The sequence below is a fragment of the Coenobita brevimanus genome, chromosome 68, assembly GCF_032717465.1.
Source record: "Coenobita brevimanus isolate Jiangsu-jjx chromosome 68, ASM3271746v2, whole genome shotgun sequence".
In the NCBI taxonomy this organism is placed as follows: Eukaryota; Metazoa; Arthropoda; class Malacostraca; order Decapoda; family Coenobitidae; genus Coenobita; species Coenobita brevimanus.
Window position 1 is genome coordinate 27760998 of NC_137021.1, and position 26027 is coordinate 27787024.

The window sequence follows — 26027 nt, forward strand, 5'->3', positions numbered from 1 at the left end:
AAATTCGAAAAAAAAATTCTATGCATAGTCTAACGTTATGAGCCATTAAATCTTTGGAATTTTTCATATTCTTCCTTCCTGCGGATATCATTGTCCTTAGCTTAGACTCACTGAGACTCTTACGCTGCTGACATGAAACACTATTAAAACACTAAAATTCTAACACTGAATGGAAACACCACAAATACATCAAAACATCATTACACTTACTGTATTTAAATCATGACAATTTTTAAAAAAAATATCATATGTGATGAGGGATGGAGGATATCAACACCTTCATTCCTTAATTTTTTTTTCCAACCGCTGGATGGTATTTATCATAAGAACATCTGTTACAGAGGGCATTGATAGAGGTTATAATTATCTACCGCTGTCGCTTCGAAAAGTCTTTCTTTAACATCCTGAAAATGTTTGGTGGTAGCAGGAATAATACGGATATATTCTCGCCTTGAAGGTGCTATAGCGACAAGCTACATATAACAAAATGTCACTCTTTTCCGGATAAGGGGAATTTTCCTATATTATCCTGTGGTCAACCCTTATAATCTCTTCAATACGAGGATGTAATATATTGTACTCACTACTACCTAAGGCATATTGTGTGATAATTAGATAATTTTCGACGTGGATGGTGTAGAAATATACGTTATCAGCCCCTTCTTCTAATGAAGGTGGTTCCTAAGTTGAATAAAATCGTATGTTGATAAAAATATAATTTACACGAAGGAACACTTAGAAAGCGCAACATTAGCGACCAAAACCGTGCTTAATGACAAAAGATTTTTCTTTTCCCTGTCCCCTTCACTTTCAGAAGATCTCCTCTAACTGATTTACTTCTCTTTTGCTTAACCCAAAACACTTCCATCAGCTTTGGTTGAAATCAGATTCAGACGGAGTTAATTTTGCCCAGTGACCTTGATATTTGACCTTTCCCAGCGACCTTGACTTTTGAAGGATAGTGCTCGAAATCGAATCCTTTCATTCTCGCTTTACTCTCAACCCTTCCTCAGTGTTTGGTCTAAATCTGATAAAAACGCTGTAAATTGCCTTATCATGTGACCTTGACCATTGTCGTATCATTCTAAAAAAATAGTACCCCTACTCCTTGACGGATCCTCAATCATTCCACCAGGTGTGATTGAAAATTATTCAAAACTGTTTGAGTTATCTTGTTAACAATCACACACGACTATGTAGTTGATTTTGACTTGTGACCTTGACCTTTGACTAATTATTCTCAAAACTGAATCACTTCACTCTTGCTTTACCCGGAACTCTACCTCCTAATTTGGACAAAATTAGATACCACCAATCAACCTCTTCTCTAAGTTTGGTTAAAAATGGATGATAATTGTGTGAGTTATGTTACACTAACACATGTGTGCGTGCTGTTTATAACATCTGCTCTTGCTTCAAAAGAGTGGGTGTATAAATATATATATATATATATATATATATATATATATATATATATATATATATATATATATATATATATATATATATATATATTATGCAAACAAAGGAGCTAAAAATTGTCCATGAATTGCTTTGTGGTGGTGATCCCTCCATAAACTTATGTCTCTTACCATCAAACTACATTATTTCCTTTAAAACAGCCCCATCACACTGAAATGGTTACCGCTATCCATTGCAGTAAATGTCTCATTATAATTCTCAGATTTTCTGCAGCTGAATAAAATATTCTGGAATTAACCGGAAAATGCAAAGTGCCTCAGGTGTCAGTAGGTTTCTTGCATCTCAAAATGAGCCTCATCCTTTACACCTGCTGCTTCAGCCCAACCTCTCCCTTCACTATTTCATATGTGCATGCAAATGTTCTCACTGTCTGTAAATGAAGATACTTTGTGTCAAGCAGACACTATAGTATCTTTAAATTAATTCCAATTTCGATAGCAGAGTATGAAGCTTTGGTTTTTTACTAACCTTACATCCCCATCTAGATGCACCAGTGTGAGGGGATGCCGATCAGCAAGACAAGTGTAAACAACAAATGTTGGAAAAGTGTATGTAGCAAGTGTATGACATATGTAGGCCAACCCTAATACCATTACCTTCACATCCCTGACAGATGCGCCAGTGTGTGGGGGTGGCAGCAAAGTAGGACATGTGTATGCGGCAGGTGTGGGACAGGTAATCAATGTGACCTGTGCTGTCCACGCCTCCCCTCCTATCGTGAAGTTCTCATGGGTTTTCAACAACTCAGTCAAATCAGAAAGACTTCCTGGCAACCAGGTGCTGCTGACTCCAGGTGAGAGAGAGAGAGAGAGAGAGAGAGAGAGAGAGAGAGAGAGAGAGAGAGAGAGAGAGAGACTACTGTCAATGCACATTGAAAAAAAATCTCATTTAATTGCTATTCTTAATATCTTTTATTACCATCATCATCATCTTTTTTCCTTTCTAAAGAAGTGGTGAGGTAGAGTCCGGAAACATGAAAAAATAGAATATGAAAGTTAAAACAGCAAACACATTCCCTGGGGAAATAGGCTACAGAATCATTTATATGTCATTCAAGTCACCTGAATCATATTCCTGTTTCACTAGCATAACTATCCCCCCATGTTTATTTTCAGTACATCCATACACAGCTTTTGAACATTCAGCAAGAATAGTATGAGTACCGAATGGTGAACACAGTTTTGCCAGTGAAATTTAGCATATATCCTGTACTTAAAAGCTTACAGCAAGCAACAAATGCGTAACTATACTGTATGGAATATTGTTCATAATGTAGTGTCTTAATTACTGTAGTGTACAGTCCTGGTGATCAGTTACTTTTATCATTCTTAATGCCATGTCATACTGTTGGAGGATCTTCCTGAATCACCAATCCTAGCCTCACAGCACATATTATTTTGGTCACAGCAAAGCCTTTCGATCCACATGACTGCCAGGGTCACGGATATACAGTATATATTTTGTTCTTACCTAATTGTTCTTACCTAATTGTATCTTTACAGGAATGAGTCAAGCTCGTACTGTCCCGTGTATTAAACCATTTTTGTCATACATATCCTTGAATTTATGAATAGTTTTGGCACACACTGCTTCATTCGGTAGTGCATTCCACTGATCAATTGCCCTATTTGGGAAACTGAATTTCCTTACGTCTTTATCACCTCTCTTTTTTACAGTTTCCCCTTGCTGATGCTTCACCATATGATATATATTCATTTATGTCTACTTTTTCTTTCCCTGAGGTGCACTTATATAGCATAATCATGTCTCCCCTTCTCCCTCTCTCCCGCAGAGTTGGTAGATTCAATCTTTCTAGTCATTCTCCATAGCTTAGATCCCTTAAGCTTAGTACCCATCTTGTAGGGTCCTTTGTACTTTTTCAATCTTATTTATGTGTTTTCTGAGATGAGGATTCCAGACTACTGATGCATACGCCAGGGTTGGTCTGATGAATGATGTTATTATCTTCCTGAGCATATCTTCATTTATATATGTGAATGCTATTCTCATATTAGCAAGCAATGTATACATGTTTCGGCCCTTCTCACTGATGTGATCATCTGGAGATAGTCTGTTATTGATAATTACTCCTAGGTCCTTCTCCTTTTCTGATATGTGTAGGGTTGATCTTCCTAACTTATAATCCCAATCTGGTCTTTTCTCACTTTTACCAAATTTAATTACATGACACTTATCCACATTAAATTCCATTTGCCATTTATTGCTCCATTCATGAAGCTTGTTCAATTCCTCTTGCAGCTCTTTGCAAGAATCTATGTTAGTAATTTTCCTTTGAATTTTTGCATCATCTGCAAACATATTTAGATAGCTTCCATTTCCAGTGTTACTGTCTATGTCATTTATATATACTAAAAACATAATTGGTGCCAGCACTGAGCCCTGTGGCACTCCGCTAGTCACTTCCCTCCATGATGAGTAATTTCCCCTTAATATTGTTCTCATTTCCCTTTTTCTGAGAAAATTCTGCATCCAACAATACAGATTGCCTTGGATACCTCCTCGATGGTACATTTTCCATTAAAGTCTTTGGTGCGGTACTCTGTGAAATGCTTTTTAAAAATCTAAATAGATACTGTCCACCCATCCGTCTCTTTTCTGTAATGTTTCTGTAACTCTATCGTAAAAGCTTAAAAGATTAGTAACACATGATTTTTCCCTTCCTAAAACCGAACTGCCTCTCTGTTATCATACCGTGTTCTTCTAGATGTTTTACCCAAACTTCCTTTATCAACTTTTCTAGTATCTTACTTACAACACTGGTCAGTGATACTGGTCGATAGTTGAGTGGATCCTGTCTATTCCCTTTCTTAAATAGGGGAACAATGTTTGCTTTCTTCCGAATATCAGGTAGTTTACCTTGACCTAAGGATTCCTTAAATATTAAATACAATGGTCTGCTTGGCTCTTCTGCACATTCATGCAACACCCATCCTGAAAATCCGTCAGGACCATTTGCTTTTCCTTTGTCCAATTTACGTAACTCCTCCTGCACTTTTTTTTCTGATATTTGCATATCTGGTAATACATGTGGGCATGCATAATCCATATCATCTCTCAAAATTTCTCTCTTAAAAAAAATGACTGACAGTTTTTATTTAGTACTTCACAAATATCTTTTTTTTGTGTATAGATGATCCCCTCATCCGTAATGGACTGTATTTTATCTTTAACTTTGGTTTTACTTCGGATGTAGCTGTAAAAAAGCTTAGGTTGATCACTACTTTTATTTACAATGTCCTTCTCAAACTGTCTCTGAGCCTCTCTCCTTATCTTTGTATAATCATTTCTTGCCTGTTTATAGTTGTTATATGCCCTCTAACTATTGTGTCTTCTGTATCTATTCCACAGCAAGTCTCTGTTTTCTTTTGCTTTTTTACACTCTGTATTAAACCATTTTTATATTTTCATTTCTGTTATTTTGTGCTCTGGGATGTAATTTTGGCCTCCTGTTTCATGAAGATCACAGAATTTTCTATACATAAGTTAAAATCTTGTCCTCTAAATTCTTTTTCCCAGTCTGTTTCTAAGAAGTACTTCTTCAGGTCATAATAAATGCCCTTTTTGTAATTTAGACTCTTTTTGTAACTCTCATTGCTGCTAACGTCATATGCAATACAGAAGGCACAATTTACTACTACATGGTCGTTTTTGCCGAATGGGGGGTGATATATTGTCAGTTTCATTTTCTTGCCTGGTAAATATAAGATCTAGTACGGACGGATCATCAAGTCCTCTTTTTCTGGTGTTTTCCTTTACATGCTGTGTTAGGAAGAACTCCTGCACAAGATCGAAGAGCTTTTGATCCCAACTGCTTTCGTGGCTTTTTACATCCAGAGTATTCCGATTTATATTTGAATCGAAGTCTCCAGTTAGTACAGTTCTTTCAGATTTCTCTTCCATTCTCTGTAATAATGTTCTTAAACTCTGAATTGTATTTTCTGCCAGGTCTTCATATTCGCCTCTTTCCCAGGTGTTTGTTTTAGGTGGCATGTATAAATTTGCCACAGTTAAGTTCCCTTCATATGTGTTAATTTCCAATGCAATCAGTTCTACTTGCGAGGGTATATCTGGTTTTATTTCTTTGACTTGCAGATTTTCCTTTGTTAAGATTATAATGCCTCCTCTCTTTCTTAAACTTCTGTCTCTTCTCCATATATTGTATTTCTCTAATTTTAGGGTATCGTTTGATATATTTGGGGTTAATTTTGTTTCAGTTAGGCAGATAATGTGTGGTTCTTATTCTATGATATAGTCTTCTATCTCTAATAATTTAGACACCATTCCATCTACATTTGAGTATATCAACCTAACCATCTTATTTACATACCCGGTACTTGCCATGACTTAAATCTACTGCCTTCCTCCTTCCTCTTCCCTGTTGGTTATGTACCACTTTCTTACATGCAGTCCAATTACGTTGTAAAAAAAAAAAAAAAAACTCTTCTCTTCTTCTGATCTTCCCTCGCTCTTTGTTTTTGCCTCCTCTCTCTTCTCTTTTAGTATTCCAAATTCCTCCTGAGTTAGGCATCGTTTTATCCATACTTTATTAAATTCTTCTTTTTCCATGTGTTTATTTGCATTTTTTATTATTGCCTCCACAGTGTGCACACTCTGGCAGGTTGCTTTCAGGGGCCTTGTCTTATTTCTATTATATCTCCCTAGCCTTTTTGTGTTGCCCGATGTCTTTATTGCAGATTTCCTCTGATACTTCCTTCAATATGCTCATTATATTTGCCATCTTTTTGTCTCTTGAAATTTTGTTTTTTATTTCTTCCTCCTCTATGCAGGTGATTACTATAGATTTATTGATATCTGCAGAATCTTTGACCAATTTGGGATTATTTTGGATTATTTTCTTCACTTCTTTTTTAATGCTTCTTTCTGTGACTCTTGTTTCTAAGTCTTTCCTAACTGTCACAATTTTAGCATTCGTCATCAATAACTTTGCATCACTTCATTCACCTGGGTTAACTTCTCTTCAATATAATCATTTTAGTCTATCAGACTACTTGCTTGCCTAACAGTCTCTGTATCATTTTTGAATTCCTCCACAATACTTTCATGGTTAACAACCGTACTTGCCATTTCGGTGATCTTCCTTCTAAGTGAACCTAATTCAATCGTCAGCTTATCTATTGTTGTCTATTTCCTGTTTAATTCCTTTACTAATTTTTCATTTTCTTCCTTCTTTATATGCAGTTGTTTCTTAATGTCATCTATTTTACTTTGAAATGCCCTGTCCAATCTATTCATCCTTGCCACTAATTTGTTGAATGTTTCCATTTCGACTAGTTCCTGGTAGAAATCATCCTGTTTTCTACCCCTTTCTCTCTTCCCAGCTCCTTTCATATTCATTTCACTTAATATGGTGGTCCTTTTTATGTTAATAATAAGAAAAGAAATTGTTTTTACTTACAATTTGTGCATCTTAACTCGCCTGTGGTGCCGTACGGTAGTCGAAACAGCTGTGAGTCCTGTGAGTTGATCAACACATTCCTGCGCTAACCAGTTATGTTCTGTTATTTGGGCAACATTTAGCTTAGACTTGCTCCAATATTTTAGATACCATTTAGGTAAACCCTGCACAAAGCTTGACTCATACAAAGATACCAGTTAGGTATAACCAGTTGTATCTAGTGTTCAACTTGGAGTGAGGTGATATTTCGTGTTTTGTGTGTGTGTGTGATGTGCACGCAAGTGCCCCGGTGGGGTCGTCCAGCAGGTTACTTACATCATTGATATTGTGTCCTTTTTAGTTTGGGATGTGTTGTGCAGTCCTCCAAAATGTGGGTTTTCTTGTGTGGACCTTTTCTTCAAGCAAGCTACATGTTGTCATTTGCGATTCTGCTCAATACAGATCTAAGATAGTCACTGAGGAGTAGTTGATGACCTGATCTAAACCTAAGTAGGTGAACTAGATCAGTTTTATTTCAATCCTCAGATGGATGGAGGTCGGGAGTGCGACTATAATTATCATCTTATCGAGGTCCCCACCCCCCAAATTCTTCAACCTTTGCCATAGTGGATGGGAGGGGCAGGGGCTTTAAATTCGGTGGCAGGGTGATAAAGCCCTCTGACAGGAGATGGTTCCGTGCTGTCGGCCTGACTAATTTTGTCAGGACTGCTTTTCTTTTTCTCCCAGCTTTCTTTCCTCTTCTTCCACTATAATACCTTTGGTGGGAATAGTGTGGATATTTCCATGTTTGCCAACATTTCCTGCTCTGTGGAGGAAGCAAAGTTGCTATAGTTGGATGGGGATGATGTTCAAGGCCACTTGTGGACGCTGTGCTGGGATCAACCCTCAAGGATGTTTGGACCGGAAGGGCTGTAATAGGCCTAGCTAAACTGTAGCATCAAAGACGGAACTATCGCTAGAGAGATCCACCGGTTCCAGGGGGGCCCATTTCCAGGATTAATACTCTTTTTGTATGGCCGTACTTCAGTCACAGTTCAGAGGGAATTATTGCATTTTTTATGTCTTAGGCCACACAAGTAGATTGACTACTACTTGTGCTTCTAAAAATGTTCTGATAACGAAGGCTAGGAGGTGGACACCTGGGAGTCAGCCTTTACTAGCATCAGTGGGTGACAGCACTTGCCCATGAAAAGTTCATGATTTTTTTTTTTTTTGACAAATGCCACATGAGTTCCTTCTTTAGACTCGATTAATGTCAATTGATGTTGCATTTCACCAAAGTCCTGGAAGGAGGATGACCAGGAGTCTGGAAGGAAGGTGAGAAGATCACCTGTGGATTGTCTCTGGTGGAACCCATACTGACGATCGGAAAGAAGGTTGTAATAGGAAATGTGCTTTAATATATTGTTTAAAAGAATAGATTTAAAAACTTTAGAAATAGAAGAAGCTATTGCAATTGAGCGATATAAAGTTAGAGGGTTAGAAATGGTCACCCTTCTATGGGACAGTCTGAATGAGAGCAAACATCCTGCAAGAAGGAAAGGCAATACTTGACAGACAAAGGTGAAAGAGTTTACCTTGGTTAGGTGTAAACACAGGAATATAGTTCTTTACGACAACAGGAGGGCCCTCTTCAGGTCCATATGCCTAGTTAGTACTGAGGCCAGTGACGACAAAATATGCATCAATTGAAGAAATTTTAATGGCAGCCATGAGGAAGTCGGGAGGGGGGGGTGATGAAGGAACAGCACCAGAATCATCTAAGATGGAATTGGAGTACAAAGTCTGAGTGAAGAGCTCTGCTTTTACTAGTAGATGAAACAGCTACAAAACCTTCAAAGTGGAAAGGGGGAGGGAAGGATGATAAGTAATGTTAAGAGAGGTTTTGGCAAGATGAGAGGGAAGAATCTGAGTTGGAAAGTTATTATTTCTAGGAGTGCAAAGAACAGACTTAGCACAGTTCCAGGCAGAAATGTAAAAGTTATGAGATTCAGAGGTGGGCTGGCTCCATTTCCTTCTGTAGGATTCTCTTAGTTGTCGACAGCATTAGAACAAGCATAATTAAATCATGAATTTGTTTGCATTAGCCACAGTATTCAGTAAGACAAAGGAATGTATGCGTCCATGACCGTGAGGATAACCATTGTAATGTGCAAGGCATACTCAGATGGCTCTCTGCCATGGAGCTGTATTGTTCCAGGGGTTCTCGGTTAGCAACTCCCATTTGGCACAGTTGCTGTTTCTTTGTAGGGTCCACAGGTCTTACTCAAGTGATAGGATAGATTAAGTTGTGATCAGAGGAGCCCATCAGAGAGAAGAGATTAACATCATATGCAAAAAGAATAGTTGTAAGGAATAGGTCAAGTGTGTTGGAACTCTCTCCAAGGCAGTCAGAGATATGGATAGAGTGCTGTGCATGCTCGTTTCTGTCATTAACCACTGATAAGATGCAGATTTGTTCACCAGGTTGATCAATGAAAGGAGGGAAGATCCAAAGGTGGTGGTGAACATTGGTATCACCTAAGATGGGGATTTCAGAGAAAGAAGAAATTGATAGGATGTGTTCCATTTTTTGATTAAGATATTAAAAAAAAAAAAATCATGGAGAGTAGAATTAGTGGATAAGTATACAACACAGATATATTTATAGTCAGAGACTGACAGGACAGCCGAAGACAGAGAGCAGAGAATTCAGAAGACTGAAGTTCAGGAACATGAGAGCAAGATATGCTGTATGCGTACAGGTACAGAATATCCACCTTTGGCTCTGAAGTGAGTCGAGTGAAAGTAGGAGGATACAATGAAGGGTGTAGTATCAATTGCCTCAGACAACTGAGTCTCAGGGGAGAAAAGAATGTGTGGCTTAGAAAAAGAGAGATGAAATTCAACAGAGAAATAATTAATCAGAGGAAAGGAAATGATTTTTGCACAAATGAAGAGGAAATGTAAGACTGCGATTCCAGGCGTCTCTCTTGGCCGTCACTGGGGGAGGGGTGGATGGTGGGGGCTTTTATTGATACCCGCTACCCTCCGGCCTTGATGACTCCGAGGCTGGGTTTTGAGATTCCGTTTTCTCTCTTAATTTTGAACAGGAATTGCACTATGTATTGTTCATGTACTTTGGTGTTGACAGTTACAGCTACTTGTATATGAAAGTATTTTGGCTTACTCTCAGTGCTACTGAAACACTGGAAAAGTTCAGGAAAGGGGAATGGTCAGAAGCTAGTCCTGAGGACTTATGAAACGGGAGCTCCAGCTCTCACTGTCATCAGCTTTCCATGTCCTTTGGTAATACCGTCCAGTTCGACTGATGCTACATTCTAATCCATGCTGATGCTATCCAGCCCTGTGTTCACTGATTTTTTTTTTTCTTGATAATATTGTCTGTGTTCTGGAGTGAAGGGGGTTACATTATGATCAAGCTGAAAAGGTTGCTTGTGTAGAGAAGGTTGTTTTTATCTCACTGGCTGTCAGTGTAAGGTGCTTATATTTGCGAAGTGGTTCACGAATATGCTTGTTCTTTGTAAGAAGGGATGTGCTGAGTGTTGGTGATTGGGACGTGGGTCTGGAGGGGGATGTTTGTAATTTAGTAATACTATTAACTGTTTTTAAATAGCTGAGATGGGCCTGTTCAGTGAGTGTGTTGTTATATGACTTTCTAGTTTTCTTGTTTTTGTGTTCTAATTTTGTAATTTTCGTTGCTTAATTGCTGGAGCCTTGTGATGATGTATTTTGTGTGTGGGAGAGCGTAGTTAAGATGGGTGATTCGCGATATTTTTTATGTGATCATTAGTCTCCAGTGGCAAGTTTCAATTGCAGTGCCTCCTGCTGCTTCGAGGAATATAGTATTTGTCTGCGCTGAGTTTTTACTTATTAAACTTCGCATTTTCCTTGTCAGATTGATGAGGCTATTATGGTTATGAAGCGTTGCTATGTTTCTTCAATGAATTTTAGTCTGATTTTTTGTAGAGTGTGCAAGTGAGTGTTACAGATCTGGTCTGTGGTGTATTCCTATAGTGATAAGGATAAGGAGGTGATCTGAAGGAGGTTTGGATTCCAACCGAGAATGAAAGTCTGGGTGAGGTGAATGTGATGCCGCAGGACGAGAGAGAGAGAGAGAGAAAGAGAGAGAGAGAGAGAGAGAGAGAGAGAGAGAGAGAGAGAAAGAGAGAGAGAGAGAGAGAGAGAGTACTCTTGATGTGGGATGCAGATGTATCGTCAATGAGAATGTACATCTTGTCGAACTTTACTGCGGTGTTGAAGCTTTGGCTGGGGAGCTTAGGTATGTACCGTACTTGTGTAGTGTACAGACGGGGGGAGGTGTCATAGGAACGTAAACTATGCATATTATCTACTATCTATCTATCTATCTATCTATAGTGGTAGGTGGGGGCGCCCATCATCCACTCACTCAATGTAGAGGTACCATATGATCTCTACACTGAGTGACAAGCCAAATGGTTTCCTGTACCCAAGAAACCATTTATTACGCTGGGTGGTAACCATATAACCAGGGTTTCCGGTAGGGTTAAGTGTCACCCAGATTCCCCTATCCAAAATCGCTTAATCATGGCAGTCGTTTCAGAGAGTCTTGGAGGGCCCAATAACTGCCCAGGGCCCAAACCAAATGGGCAGACTCGTGTGGCCATGTGGAATGTGAGAGGTGTGAATGAGGAATGCAAGAGTGTGGAAGTGGTGAATGTGTTCAAGAATGCGAGATATGCCGTGATGGCATTGTGTGAAACGAAGATGAAAGGGTGCGAAGTGGAGGAGTGGGAGGGTGTGAAATGTGTAAGATCGGGAATGAATGGGCGAGGAAGATGCAAGGAAGGAGTTGCTTTGTTGATGAATGAGGTGTGGCAGAGTGGAATGAGAGACTACAAATGTGTCAGCTCGAGGTGTATGTATGTCAAGTTCAAGTTTGAGAAGGTGAAAGTGGCAGTGATTGTAGCGTATGCACCGTGTGAGGACAGGAGTGAGAGAGAGAAAGTCAGGTTTTGGGATGAACTGGGTGAAGTAGTGGAAGAAATGCCCAGGAGCTATAAAGAGTTTGTGATGGGGGATATGAATGGAAGAGTAGGCACTGGTCCTGAGGATAACGTAATTGGTTGTTTGGAGTACCAGGAGAAAATGATAAAATGGGAAGAGACTAAATAGTCCAGGAGACAGTGAAGTGAACCTTGCAGTAGGGTATATACAATTTTTTTTTGCTGTTTCTATTCCTTCTGGGTGTCCTAATGAAGAATCTGATGGATGTCACTCTGGCACCCTTGGGCATTTGTTTTTATTAACAGAAATTCAAAATGGCGGCCGAACCATATTTATCACTGTGGTACTGTGCAGATCAAGAGGATACCTGCTTTAAATACTATGTACAAGCTATCACTGCTATTATAATAACGTCTATGAGTTTTTTTTTTAACATCATACACATTCATCATGACAATACATGGATATAGTATAGGCAAAAAGCTACTAAAAGGTATAAAAATAGCATATAACAGCAACCAAATGTATGATGCCAGCAGTGACTAACATTCATCAGTAAGTTCTCTAGACTACCCTTCACCAAAATATTTAAAATAAATCTCTCTACACTTCACCACAATATGTAAGCTTTAAACATTTATATCTATAGCTCAAAACAGAGATCTATTCATCCAGATCATCCTCACTGTCTGATTCATGAGGATCATCGAACATCTGCTTAACTGTATGTTCATTGTTGCACTTGTCCTCTGTTTGGCAGCTGCAGAATGTGGTGCAAGACATCTTTGCACTCTCACAGCTGTACTGCTTACGACCACATGGTGTGCTGCTTGTGCATCCACATTCGATAACTTTCATCAGGTCTGAAGGTGCTGCAGGCCTATACATTGTTACTGGATAGGGGACCCCATCTCTGTTATGCCACCCATAGTTTTCTGCATTCACATCTGGGGGTTGCTGCTCATCAGCAGCTTTCCACAACATTGCCTGAAGGCGAGCCCACTTCATGTGGTGAGTGAGTGCCTCGTCTGTTGGCGGAAGAGAGCGGAGATTGGAGCATTTTTCTCTCATTGTGGTGAAGAGCATGTGGCGAACTTCAGCCATGGTTGTGCAGATCTTGGCACCATACAAGAGGCAAAACAGACGACGACCAGTCTCCATCAAGACTTCTTCAGAAGTGTTTGGTTGACCCACTGGAGTAAGATCAAGGTTGTCATGCTTCATTATGACATTAATGGCAGATACTTTGCCTTTCCCAATGGGGTATGAGACTGTGTCACACCCGGTAATCACATGTAAGGGCAAAAGCTGCAAGCTTTTATATCCAAGCTTTCCAGCTGTAGCAGTTATATCGATAACTGTTCCATCAAATTTCCTCATTGTGACCTCCTGGGAGAGGTGGTGTTTCCAACAAAAGTACACCAACAGCACAAACACATCTGTGTCCTCACTCAGTACTTGAATGTGTTCCCTGCTTTCCTCTCTTGCCAAAAGAAGAGTGTAGCTGATGATGTTGATATCGGTTTCTTCATGTCCAAATTCTTCATCCTCCTGACCAATCATCTTCACATTCACATCATCATCATCATCATGTGCTGAACAAAGAAGGCCAATGAGTTGCTTTTTGTTGTTGACATTCTTCATGAGCACATTCCTAGCTGGCAGAGGAGTGGTCATTGTCATTTTGATGTCAGGGGGGAGAGCTCCAGATGTACGTCTCTCACGTTCATGGGACTTAATGGATCCCTCCTGGTACCGGTCAAAGATAATGTACACCTCATGACTTCGAGATACTGATTTGCTGAAGTTAGCTGCCAGCTGTTCCGTTGTTGCATTCTTTGGCCAGGAGACATGGTACAGCATTCCATTACCATCAATGATTTCAACCTCGGGCTGAATGGTTGAATTCTTCAATATTGCAATACAAGATATGAGACCTTGACATCTTCAATGACTTAATTTCAAGAAGATGAAATTGGGAGCAGTGTCTGAATATTACAACGGCTGAGCAAATCGCTTATAAAAGAGGGGGTACTTATTTGCCCCTATAAAAAATTTTGCCCAAGGGTGACAGAGTGGCATGCATCGGATTCTTGTTCAGGACATGTGGGAGAGCAATAAACAACCAAAAAACCTTGTATATACCCTAAAGCAAGGTTCAGCTAAAGAACCCCACCCGTCTCCTGGACTAAAAGAATGTGTCAGGAGAGGAAGTTGTGCATTTGTAACTCATTTTTTAAACACAGAGATGCACATAAATATACGTGGTATAGAGGGAATGAGGATCGTGTTGAAAGAAGCCCGATTGATTACGTGCTCGTAGAGAGGTCGATGATGGGAATGATTGCTGATACGAGGGCTGTAAGAGGACGATGTGGAGGTCTGTCAGATCATATGATTGTGGAATGCAAGATCAAGCTGAGAGGAGTGAGGTGGATCAGGAGAGAAAGGAGCAGTCAGGGAGAAAGAGTGAAAGTGGAGAAGCTAAGGATCAAAGAAATGGCAGATTAATACAGGACCAAAGTAGAGGACGAGTTAGAATTACTGAATTGGAATGAAACGGATCTAAACAGACTGTGGAAGGCTTATAGGAGTTGCTTAGTTAGGAATGCGAAAGCAGTGTGTGGTGTGGCAAGAGTAACAACAAAGGAGAAAGGCACGGCATGGTGGGATGACGAGGTAAAGAGAGCGGTGGAGGAAAAGAGGAAGAAGTGGCTAAATTGGTTTCAGGATAGGGGTTCAGTTGAATAAGAAGTGAATATGTTGAGAGCAAGAAGCACGGAAAGAGACTAGTGAAGAGGAAAAAGAAGGAGGTAAATGAGGATCTAGGAAGAAAAATGAATGCGAACTACTCTGAAAATAGAAAGTTATTCTGGAAAGAGATGCGGAAATGTAGAAGTGAAAGCAGTAAGAAATGGGATGGTGTGAAGGATGCAGGTGGTAGATTTTTAACCCATTGAGATAAAGTAAAGACCAGATGGAAAGAATATTTTGAAAGCCTGATGAATGGGAATAGACAGAGCAAAGCAGCTGTAAACATGATTGGTTTTGGGGGTGTGCAGAGAAGGAATGCAGTGCCAGGAGATGTAACACTCGCACAGGTGAAGAGTGCTGTGAAGCGGCTGAAAAATGGGAAAGCAGCTGGGGTTGGTGAGGTGTATGCGGAGATGCTTAAGTGTAGTGGAGAGAATGGGATGAAGTGCTTGTTGGAGATATGGAAGAAGGCATGGATGAGTGAAACTGTGCCTGCAGAATGGAAAAAGGCTGTGATTGTACCCCTGTACAAAAATAAAGGAGAGCGAAGTGAGTGCAAGAATTATTGTGGCATAAGCTTACTGAGTGTGGTAGGGAAGGTATATGGAAGAATTATTATTGAGAAAGTAAGAGAGATCTCACAAGTCCTTGTGAGTGATGAACAGGGTGGCTTTAGGAGTGGCAGAGAGTGTGTGGACTAATATTTGCAGTGAAACAAATAGTAGAGAAGGCTTGTGAGAAGGACCATAAGGTGTTTATGGCATTCATGGATCTGGAAAAAGCATATGACAAAGTGGACAGAGAAGGATTGTGGAAAGTTTTGCGCATGTACGGTGTAGAGGGTAAGCTGCTAGGTGCCGTCAAGAGTTTTTATGATGGTAGTGAAGCATGTGTAAGGGTTAATTGGCATCTAAATGAATGGTTCACGATCAGTGTGGGTGTGCAACAAGGTTGTGTGATGTCCCCATGGTTGTTCAATATATAAATGGATGGGGTGATGATAGAAGTAAAAACGCAAGTAATGGAGAGAGGGATGGCATTGGTAATGAATGATGATGGATGGAATATCTCAAATCTGGTGTATGCTGATGACTCAGTACTGCTTGCAAGTAGCGGACAAGAACTTGGTAGGCTAGTGCAGAGTTTTGCTGATGTCTGTAAGCGTCGTTCCTTGAGAGTAAATGTAGAAATGAGTAAAGTGATGGTTATTGAGAGAGAAGTTGACTCCCAGTGCAATGTAGCAGTGAATGAGAGAGACTGGAATTGGTGAGAAAGGTCAAATACATAGGTACAGTGATAGAAAAGAGAGGAAAATGTGCAAAAGAAGTTGAAAGTAGAGTGTCACAAGGAAGAAAAGTAACTGGTGCAATGAAGGCCTTGATAAGAAACAGAGGCTTGAGTGTTGCAGCTGCACGAGGCTTACGTGAAGAAGTGTTAGTGCCAACTTTAACATATGGATGTGAGACTATGGTGTGGCATGAAAATGAAAAGTCAAGAGTAAGAGCAGTGGAGATGGGACTGCTGAGGAATGTATGTGGAGTGCAGAGGGTGGATAGGATACGAAATAATGTGATTCGTGAAAGATGCAGAGTAAGGAAGTCGGTGGACACCAAAATTGAAGAGAGTGTACTGAGATGGTATGGTCATGTGGAGAGGATGGATAACAACAGAGTGGTGAAAAAGGTATATCTGAGCGAATTCGAAGGAGGGAGGAGGCGAGGTAGGCCAAGGAGAAGGTGGAGAGATATGGTGGATGAATGTGTGAGGAAGAGAGGTTTGGAAGTTAGTGGGGCTAGGGAATTGACAGGAGATCGAGCTGGCTGGATGAATTTTGTGAGGTGAAGTGCATGATCAAGGATTCTTGGCACCCTTTTTTAACGTGGCAGCATCTGGATTGACTCTGTCAGATACGATTATGTGAAGCTACAGAACGTGGTGAATGTTTTTGGCATATCCGATAGAGCCAGGATTCCGGGGGCTTGAATGATGATTGCATGGAAGCGTGGCCCATTGGGTTGGGCAGTTTTGGGCTGTCTGGACATTGTTACTCCTCACCCTGCCCTAGGCTGGGAAAGGAGGTCTGGTTGATGATTTTATATATATATATATATATATATATATATATATATATATATATATATATAATATAGTATCTATCTATCTATCTATATATATATATATATATATATATATATATATATATATATATATATATATATATATATATATATATACATGAGGCGCTACTCAAATGCACCAGTAATTTGAACAGAGGGAGCCTTTTACTGCCAGGAGGAGTCAGCAGCACCCCTTTGTATGCCAGTGTGACCCCGGCCGTGTCTGTGAGCGGACATGTTGTTGAGTTACGCATACTAATGTAACGTGGTGTGCAGGCGGTTTGGCGGTTTTGCAATGGTGCAGCAATGTCAAGTCAATGTTGATAGTTTTCTTCGATATTCAAGGGACTGTTCACAAGGAATTCGTGTCACCCAGTCAATCTGTCAGCAGAAAGTTGTACTATGAAGTTTTGCAACGCCTAATGGAAAACATCTGGTGCAAACGTCCAGAGCAGTGGAAGAACAAGGATTGGGTCCTGCATCATACCAACGCCCCTGCCCACACATCAATTGTTGTCCGGCAGTTCCTGGCGACCACTAACACGGTAGTCACCCCCACACCCTATTCACCTGACCTTGCCCCCTGCGACTTTTTCCTGCTTCCCAAGCTGAAAATACGACTGAAAGGGCGTCGATTTGACTCGATTGGGGAGATCCAGACAATCGCAGGAGGTGCTCAAGGCCATCATGCCTGAAACCTTCCAGGGATGCATGGACTCAAGGAAAAAATGCTGGGATCACTGTATACATGCCTAAGAGGACTACTTCGGTGGCAACAGTGAGAACTAGGAGGTAAGGTAAAGTATTTGCCTACAATATTCAAATTACTGCAACTTTTGGGTAGCACCTCATATATATATATATATATATATATATATATATATTACCAGACGCCATAATCACGTAAGGGGTGGCCCTTTGACCCTGAGTTATTTGTTTTATGGGGAGGGGGATTAACCCTCCACCAACTCACTTGTTGACACGTAGGGAGCACGTATGGTTTGGTTATATGGTTACCACCCAGCATTGTAAATGGTTTCTTGGCTTACAGGAAACCATTTGGCTTGTCACTCAATGTAAATCCACCTGTAAAGGAAAGAAAAGCAATAAGAAGTGACAGGAAAGATGGGAGAAATAGAAAGAGAGTAGGGCAGGCACGGAAAAAGAATGATAAAGGCTAAGGAAGAAGCAGGCAGCACTACATCAAGTGAGTGGATGATAGTGGCATATCTATCTATCTATCTATCTATCTATCTATATATATATATATATATATATATATATATATATATATATATATATATCTATATATCTATATATCTATATATCTATATATCTATATATATATATATATAATGTCCTGGACATTTTGGGCTAGGGTCCTCGGACACCAAAAATGGCCAAACAACGTAAAAATACTCAAAAAAGTTTTCAACACTACTTTGAATTTGCCGCACAGTGACGAGCAGCTGTGTTTTGGCGTGTATTTCCTCCGACATCCACTAGAGTGCCCCTGCATCCTCCCCATTTCCCTCCTCCTACCTACCATCGTGACTGCACGCTTATTGCTATTGCTGCCCATGTGCTCGCTTTTATGGTGGTGCCCTACCTGCTGCAGGCCCTGCTGTTCCTCTGCTGCCTCTTACTAGTGTGTGTGGCGATGGCCCCACTGCCCAACAAGAGGAAACGAGTGGTTCTGACTCTGGAGAAGACGAGGTAGATATTGGAGAAGGTGGATGCGGGATGGTCGACTTCCAGCATCCTCCGAGAATTCAACCTGGCCTGCTCTACCTTCTACAATATCAAGAAATCCTGGGACAAATTAACTCAATACACAGCAGACTTTGCATTGAAGACCAAACGCACCGTGCAGAGGAAGATTATGTACCCTCCCTGGTTTGCAGAAGTCGACTGCTCCATGCTGATTTGGTATCGTTAACAACGATCTGCTGGTGTGCTGGTGCATGATATGAAGCTAAAGGTTTCTGCTGAGAAGTTCGCAAGGTTACACAACACCCCAGACTTCAAGGCATATGAAGGGTGGCTCTTCACTTTCAAGTTATGACATGGACTTACCAACTGTGAGGCCCATGGTGATGCTTTGGATGCCAACGAGGCTGGAGTTGAAGAGTTTCAGCAGAAGGTGAAGGGCTTGATCGACAGGGAGAGCCTCACTCTCAGTCAAGTCTATGCTGATGAAACTGGTCTATTCCATCACTTGCTGCCAGTGAACACTCCTAGCAGAGGAGACAGAGAAGCGTGTACCTTGATGCAAGCTCTCCAAGCAGCAGATATCTGCTTTGTGTTGTGCCAGTGCTAATGGCATGCACCGACTCAAGCCTGTTATTGTTGGCCGTGCAAAGCAGTCTCGGTGCATTCGTGGGTTGATGGATGTCCTTCCTGTCATTTGGTACCATTCTGTGAAGGCTTTGTTCGCAGCCAAGATCTTTAACGACTGGTTTCACCAGCACTTTGTCAAGGAGGTACGAACACACTGGGAATCCCGCGCAACCAGGTAAAGGCTCTCCTTCTTCTGGACAATGCACCTGCATATCCGTCCAACAAGGAGTTAGTGGCTGAGAATGGCCACATTAGGTTTCTGCCACCTAGTACGAGTACTACTGCTCTCATCCCACCAGTGGACCAAGGAGCGATCGTGGCTACGAAGAGGCTGTACCAATGGATGTTCCCAGACGAGATAATGGTTGTTCTCGAGGATGAGAACGAGCGCAGGGAGGGACGGGATACACAAGGCCAGCGGCCTGTGGAGAACCATCCCCACTACAACCTCAAGTAAGCCATCTACAACTGGGCCAGTGCATGGAGGGAAGTCCCTGTCAAGGCTCTGGAAAGTGGTTGGTCTCATCTACCTCTCAGAGCCAATGTGGTGCACGACTTTCTTGGTTTTGATGTGGATGACTACCAAGCATGTCTTCGTGTGGCTGGCGATGAGGTGGATGTGGACAAAGTGCGTGAGTGGTTGGATGACGATGGGGACGATCCTGGGTATCAGATCATGTCTGATATCGAGATTGCATCTTCAGTTGCAGGTACAAGTACTCACCTGGAAGATTCCGATGAGGACAGCGAGGATGATGCGGACTTCTCTCAGCGTGCCACTACTCCAGCCATCCCCAAGCTGAGCACACTCTGGGAGCATGTAGAGTTCATTCTGGACTACCTTGAACACCGGGAATGAGACCGGGAGATGGGGCTTCTGGGACTTGTGGAAGAAGTGCGTGCTTTTAGGCAGCATATCTTTAATTGCCAGAATCCCATCACCACATCCCAGTGATGCGCCCCTTGGCCACCTGCAATACCTTTTCTTTGACTCTGACAGTGAATAAATAGAAAAAACTCGCCACTAGACCACATGGGAATTTACAGTGTTCTGCAGCGTTAAGAACAGAATGTGCAGTATTAAGAAATTAGAATTCAGAGTGCAAAGGATTAAGAGCAGAGTGCAACACTGGCATGTTTCAAGTGGAGTGCAAGTAAGAACAGAATGTGAAGTGTTAAGAAATTGGAATTCAGAGTGCAAAGGATTAAGTGCAGTGCAACACTGAATTACTGTATGTGCTTCAGTGCATCTTCACCACTGTCAGAGCCTGATAGGAGGCTGGTTTAACTTTGTGACGGCCACAGATCGTACTGTAAGTACCCTGTACACTGCTAAATATTTTCAATACTCACTACTTTTTTATTCTCTGGTTCTTTTTCATTTACTTCACGGTTTCTGTCCCTTATTTGTGTGAATATGGTCTTGAATAGGCGCTGTGAATGTCCGGTAGGGAGTTATTTAGGTGGCTTTCAAAATTAGGTTGAGTTGGGTCCATAAATACCTGTCCAGGGGGCATTTTCCTAAGTCCCGGACAAGACCTAGTCCCACACATGTCTTTGGCTCTCTTACGTCGGATCTTGGAGGAATTACTGTACATATATATATATATATATATATATATATATATATATATATATATATATATATACTGTATATATTGCCAGATGCTTTAATCCCGTAAGGAGTGGCCTTAAACAAATCGCCTCCATGTCGCTCTGTCCCCTGCCATTTCATTGCCCTGCTCCCAGCTCACCCACCTCTCTCATATACTTCTCCAATCCATCCCTCCATCTTATCCCTGACCTCCCCCTCCCTCCCCCCCTCCACCTCACTCACATACTCTTTCCTCGTCAATCTCTCACTCTCCATCTTCTCCACAGATCCACACCACCTCTGTGTGTTTCTCCTAAAGCTTCCTATCACATCCACATCCACACCAAAACGCTCCTTCACTTCCTTATTTGTCAGTTTGTCTCTCAGTGTGACTCCACATGCTCCTCTCAAACAACTCATTTCCACTGCTCTCACTCTTGACTTCTGTCCCTCCAGCAGGGTCCAATCTTCACTTCCATACGTTAGAGTTTGTATCACAATACTGTAATGTACTAGCTTTTTCACTTCCATGCTCACTTCCCTGTTTCTTATCACTGCTTCCAAGGAACCAGCAGTCTTTCTTCCCTGTTGCACCCTTTCAAGCACTTCACCCTCTAAACTTCCATCCTTCCTCATCACATTACCCAAGTACTTAAATGCACTCACATTCTCCACTTCCTTCTTATCCAGCCTCACTGTACATTAACTGATTTCACTTCTCTCGAAGACCATAACTTTACTCTTCCCTATATTCACCTTTAGATTCCATTTCTTACACACTCTCCCAATCCACCAAGCCTCGCAGCTCCCCTTCATCTTCACTTAACAACACAGTATCACCTGCAAACAACAGTACAGGTAGTTTCCAAACACTGCCCTCTTTCACTAGGGCCGCTGCAACGTCCACTGCCCTACCTTGTGTCTCTTTTATAACCCCATCCATATACAGACTGAACAACCATGGTCACATGACTCATCCTTATTTCAATCCAACCGTCAGATAGAAAAATTCACTCAGTTCACTGTCAACACGCACTGCAGCGTTAGGACCCTCATGCATACTCTCCATGGCCTTCAACAACTTCCCATCTACTTCATGTATTCTTAATGCTTTCCACAATCCTTGTTTATCCACCCTGTCATATGCTTTCTCCAAAACCATGAAGGCCGCATACAACTTCTTTCCCTTCTCGAGAAACTTTTCCACCAAACATCTAAGAATGAATATCTGATCTATGCAACCTGTTTCTTTACTAGAACCTCCCTGTTCCTCTCCAACTAATTCGTCTGTTATTTCCATTACTCTGTCACTAAGTATCCTACCATATACTTTTCTTATTACACTAAGAAGACAATTGGTCCTATGATTACCACACACTTCTTTTTACAGTTTTCCTTTTACGGGGGAATAATAATACCTGACTTCCAATCCTCCGGGACTCTACCTTCTTCCCATGCCAATCTGCACATCTTCCACATCCATTCTTCTACAGTCTCTCCCCCATGCTTCAGCATTTCATCACCCACTCCATCAGTTCCAGGGGCTCTGGCCATTTTAACTTTCTTCATTGCTTCCTCTACTTCCTACTGATTTCTTCCTCTCTCCTCACCTCCCTCCTTCTCGCAGCCATTCCCCAGCCACTTATACCTGCATTACTTTCATTCTCTATGTTCAGCAATTCCTTAAACTGTTCTCGCCATCTGCTCACTTTTCTCTCTTTTCCACTTGTAATCTACCATTTTTATCTTTCACTCCCCAACTAACTTCATCGGCATCCTGTCTGACTCTGTTTACCTCTTTCCAGAGCAATTTCTTACATTCTCTCCACTTTACATTTAAGTTCCTTCGAAATTTCTCATCCACTCTCTTCTTTCTCACAAGTATATATATATATATATATATATATATATATATATATATTGTTACATAGCCTATGATTTCATCATCCTTTGTGTAATTTTAACGCACAGTTGCTGCATGTTTGATCACGAGCGTGTTCTGCCTCAGTCCCCCCTTCTACCGTTATAGTAGAGTAAGTCGTTCTCTCTGTTATACTTTGCGGGATTTTCATCTCTGTCCCCGTGGCTTCATTTGCGCGTCCTTCTTACAAGTTGTATCAGGCTCTGCTGGCCCATATATAATGAGCTCAATCTCTGCATCATCGCCACTTAGATCTGCTCCTCATTTTGTTCACATCTCTGTCCTCCCCTGTACAGATATTATTGTGAGTGCTCAAGAAATCTCCAAACATCTAGCAGCTGTGTGTAATTTGAGTATAACTGTTGTATTTTTTCTTGTGCTGTGTAGCATAGGGTTAGTTCTTAGGCCTAGTGAGGTCTTTGTGATTAATGTTGGGTTTTATGTCAGTCATTTTTTATAATAGTTTGTATCTGTAATAATTTATCTGGCATTCACTGAGTATTATCTGGTATCTCATTTTATCAGGGCTGACTTAGATAAATTTATTCTTGCTAATTTCGTGTTAATAGAGGCTATTGCAGTTAACCATATATTTAACCTGTTTTTGCCATTACATTATCCTTATGAGTTCTGAATGTTTTGTTGTTAGTTTAAGCATTAAACTTTAACTTGTAATTTTACCTAACTCTTTTGTTTTGAACCTGGAACCTTACGGGACAGTAGTGATTTTTTAGTATTCTCACTTAAAGTGTACATTATCTTTCTCTGTTCCGTAACATAAATTTGGCGACCTCATATCAGGATATTCAGGATATTATCATAAGGATATTGTTTGATATTTTGTGACTGTGATATATTCATGATGGCTACTATTTCTACACTTGATGAAGCCAAAGATTTTTTGTCAAATGTGCAAACAGTGTGTGATATAGAAAACAGAACAAAGAATGAACTTAAGATTGTTGCTCAACAATTGGGATTTGTTGTTCGCTCTCATCAGTCTAAAGATCAAATTGTTGCCATGATTAATGAAAGCTTGTTCAATGTAACTCCTCCAAATGAGCAAACGCAGATTGAATTAGCTAAGTTACAGCTAGCCCTGGAGGAGGCCCGTGCTAGGGAGGTTGAGGCACAAGTTGAACTTGCTAGGATTCAGACAGACCATGAGTATCGCATGAAACAAGGTGGAACTGGATCATCTAGCTCTGATGATTTTGATGTGGCTAAAAATGTTAAACTTGTCCCTCCTTTTAATGAATCTGATTTAACAAAGTATTTTCAGTTGTTTGAGAGGGTAGCTACAGGTTTTAATTGGCCAAAAATGTATTGGCCAGTACTCCTTCAAACTGTTCTCACCGGTAAAGCTCAAGTAACTTATGCATCTTTGCCTCAGGATCAGTCTGATAATTATGATGTAGTTAAGAGCTTGATTCTTAAGGCCTATGAGCTTGTTCCTGAAGCTTATAGAGTAAAATTTAGGACAACTTACAAGCAAGATAAGCAATCCCATGTTGAGTATGCAAAAATCAAAGAAGATTTGTTAGAGCAGTGGTTAAATTCTAAGAATGTGGATTCTGATTTTGGTAAATTTAAGCAGATGATTTTGCTGGAGGATTTCAAAAGGTGTATTTATAAAGATGTAAGCCTATATCTTGATGAGAAAAGAATAGATAATTTGTCTGATGCTGCAGTTTTAGCTGATGAATATGTTCTCACTCACAAGAGATATTCTAAAGAAAAAGGGAAAGCTGAGAGTAAGTACGTTGCCTCTACTCAGAGTACAGGTAACAGGAAAGAGAATAAGGATGATGTTTCTCAGGAAGTAAATACCAGCTTCACCTCTAGATTTCAGAAAAGTAAATGTACTTATTGTAGTAAGCTTGGTCATACTACGGAGAGATGTTTCAGGAGACAGCGTGATGTGAACAAAAAGGAGTCTTTAAATATTCAGTCAATTGGTCTAGTGTCCACTCTTGAGAGTTCCCAGAATTCTTTAACTGAGTTAACTGAACCTGCTTTGAGGGGTAACTTAAATTCTCATGATGGAGCTCCTCTTTTGAGCAGTAACGTGGGTGACACTCTCAAGAGTTCATGTGCTAATTTCCTGTCTGATGGTTTTGTCAGTCCTCTGGACAGTAATGAGAGGAAATCAGTTAAAATATATCGTGACACAGGTGCTTGCCAATCCCTTATGCTGACCAGTGTTCTAGGCTCTAATGTTAATTCCTCTGATGAAACTGTAATCTTACAAGGTGTAGGGAATAATTACTTCTCTGTTCCTCTGTGCAGAGTGAATTTAGAGTCTGGTTTTGTTAATGGTTCTGTTATGGTTGGGTTGGTTGAGACACTCCCAATGTCAGGTGTAACTTTCTTACTTGGAAATGATATTGGTGGAAGTCAAGTGTGTCCAGCTCCTCAGTTGTCTAGTGAGCCAGTGGCTGCGTCCCAGGATTGTGATGTCCCTGATGTGTTCCCTGCATGTGCTGTCACTAGGGCTAAGTCTAAAGTTACTGGTGATTTAGAGGATAATGATGATGATGATGTTATCCTAGCTGACACTTTTCTTGCTAATTTGGACCACTCACCAGATGAGGCAGTACCCCGTAGTGTTGATAATTTGTCTCGTCAAGAGTTGGTTGAGGTGCAGGTTGCTGACCCTGAGTTGAAAGGTCTAGCTAACTCTGCTTACAGTGAAGAAGAGTCAGCCGGTGCTTCTACTTGTTATCATGTAAAGTCAGGAGTACTTATGAGGAAGTGGAGACCCCCAACAGCATCAGCCGACTGTGAATGGGAGGTTGTACATCAAGTTGTCATCCCTCGTGTTTGTAGGCAGGATATCATTCGAGTGGCTCATGATACCAGTTTGCCAGGACACCTTGGAGTGAGGAAGACTGTGGCACGCATTTTGAAACACTTCTACTGGCCAGGTATCTTCAGGGATGTTTCCTGGTATTGTAAGTCTTGTCACACCTGTCAAGTTGTGGGGAAGTGTAATCAGACCGAAAAGGTTGCACCTCTAGTTCCCATTCCTCCTTTTGAGGCGCCTTTCACCCGTGTGTTGGTGGATATTGTGGGCCCTCTTCCTAAGACTTCTTCAGGATTTTCTTATGTGTTGACCCTGATTGATATGGCTACTCGTTATCCTGAAGCCATTCCACTTAGAAATATCTCAGCAAAGAACGTGGTTAAGGAAATGCTAGGGTTCTTCACAAAAGTTTGGTCTGCCCAAGGAGGTACAGTCAGACCGGGAAGTAATTTCATGTCAAACGTTTTCAAACAGTCTCTGAAAGAGTTGGGCATCACCCAGATCACGTCTTCAGCTTACCATCCCCAGACCCAAGGAGCGTTGGAGAGATATCATCAAACACTCAAATCGATGCTCAAGAAATACTG

At 41.0% G+C, this 26027-nt stretch overlaps 1 protein-coding gene across 1 annotated transcript in view; it reads left to right on the forward strand.

Annotated features, from left to right (window-relative positions):
- Window positions 1-26027, forward strand: part of LOC145405872 (adhesion molecule nephrin-like) — a 378905-nt gene that overhangs the window by 275131 nt on the left and 77747 nt on the right. Inside the window, exon 12 of the mRNA XM_080277129.1 lies at window positions 2096-2275. Coding sequence (XP_080133255.1) covers window positions 2096-2275 — 180 coding nt within the window. The remainder of the gene's footprint in view (window positions 1-2095; window positions 2276-26027) is intronic.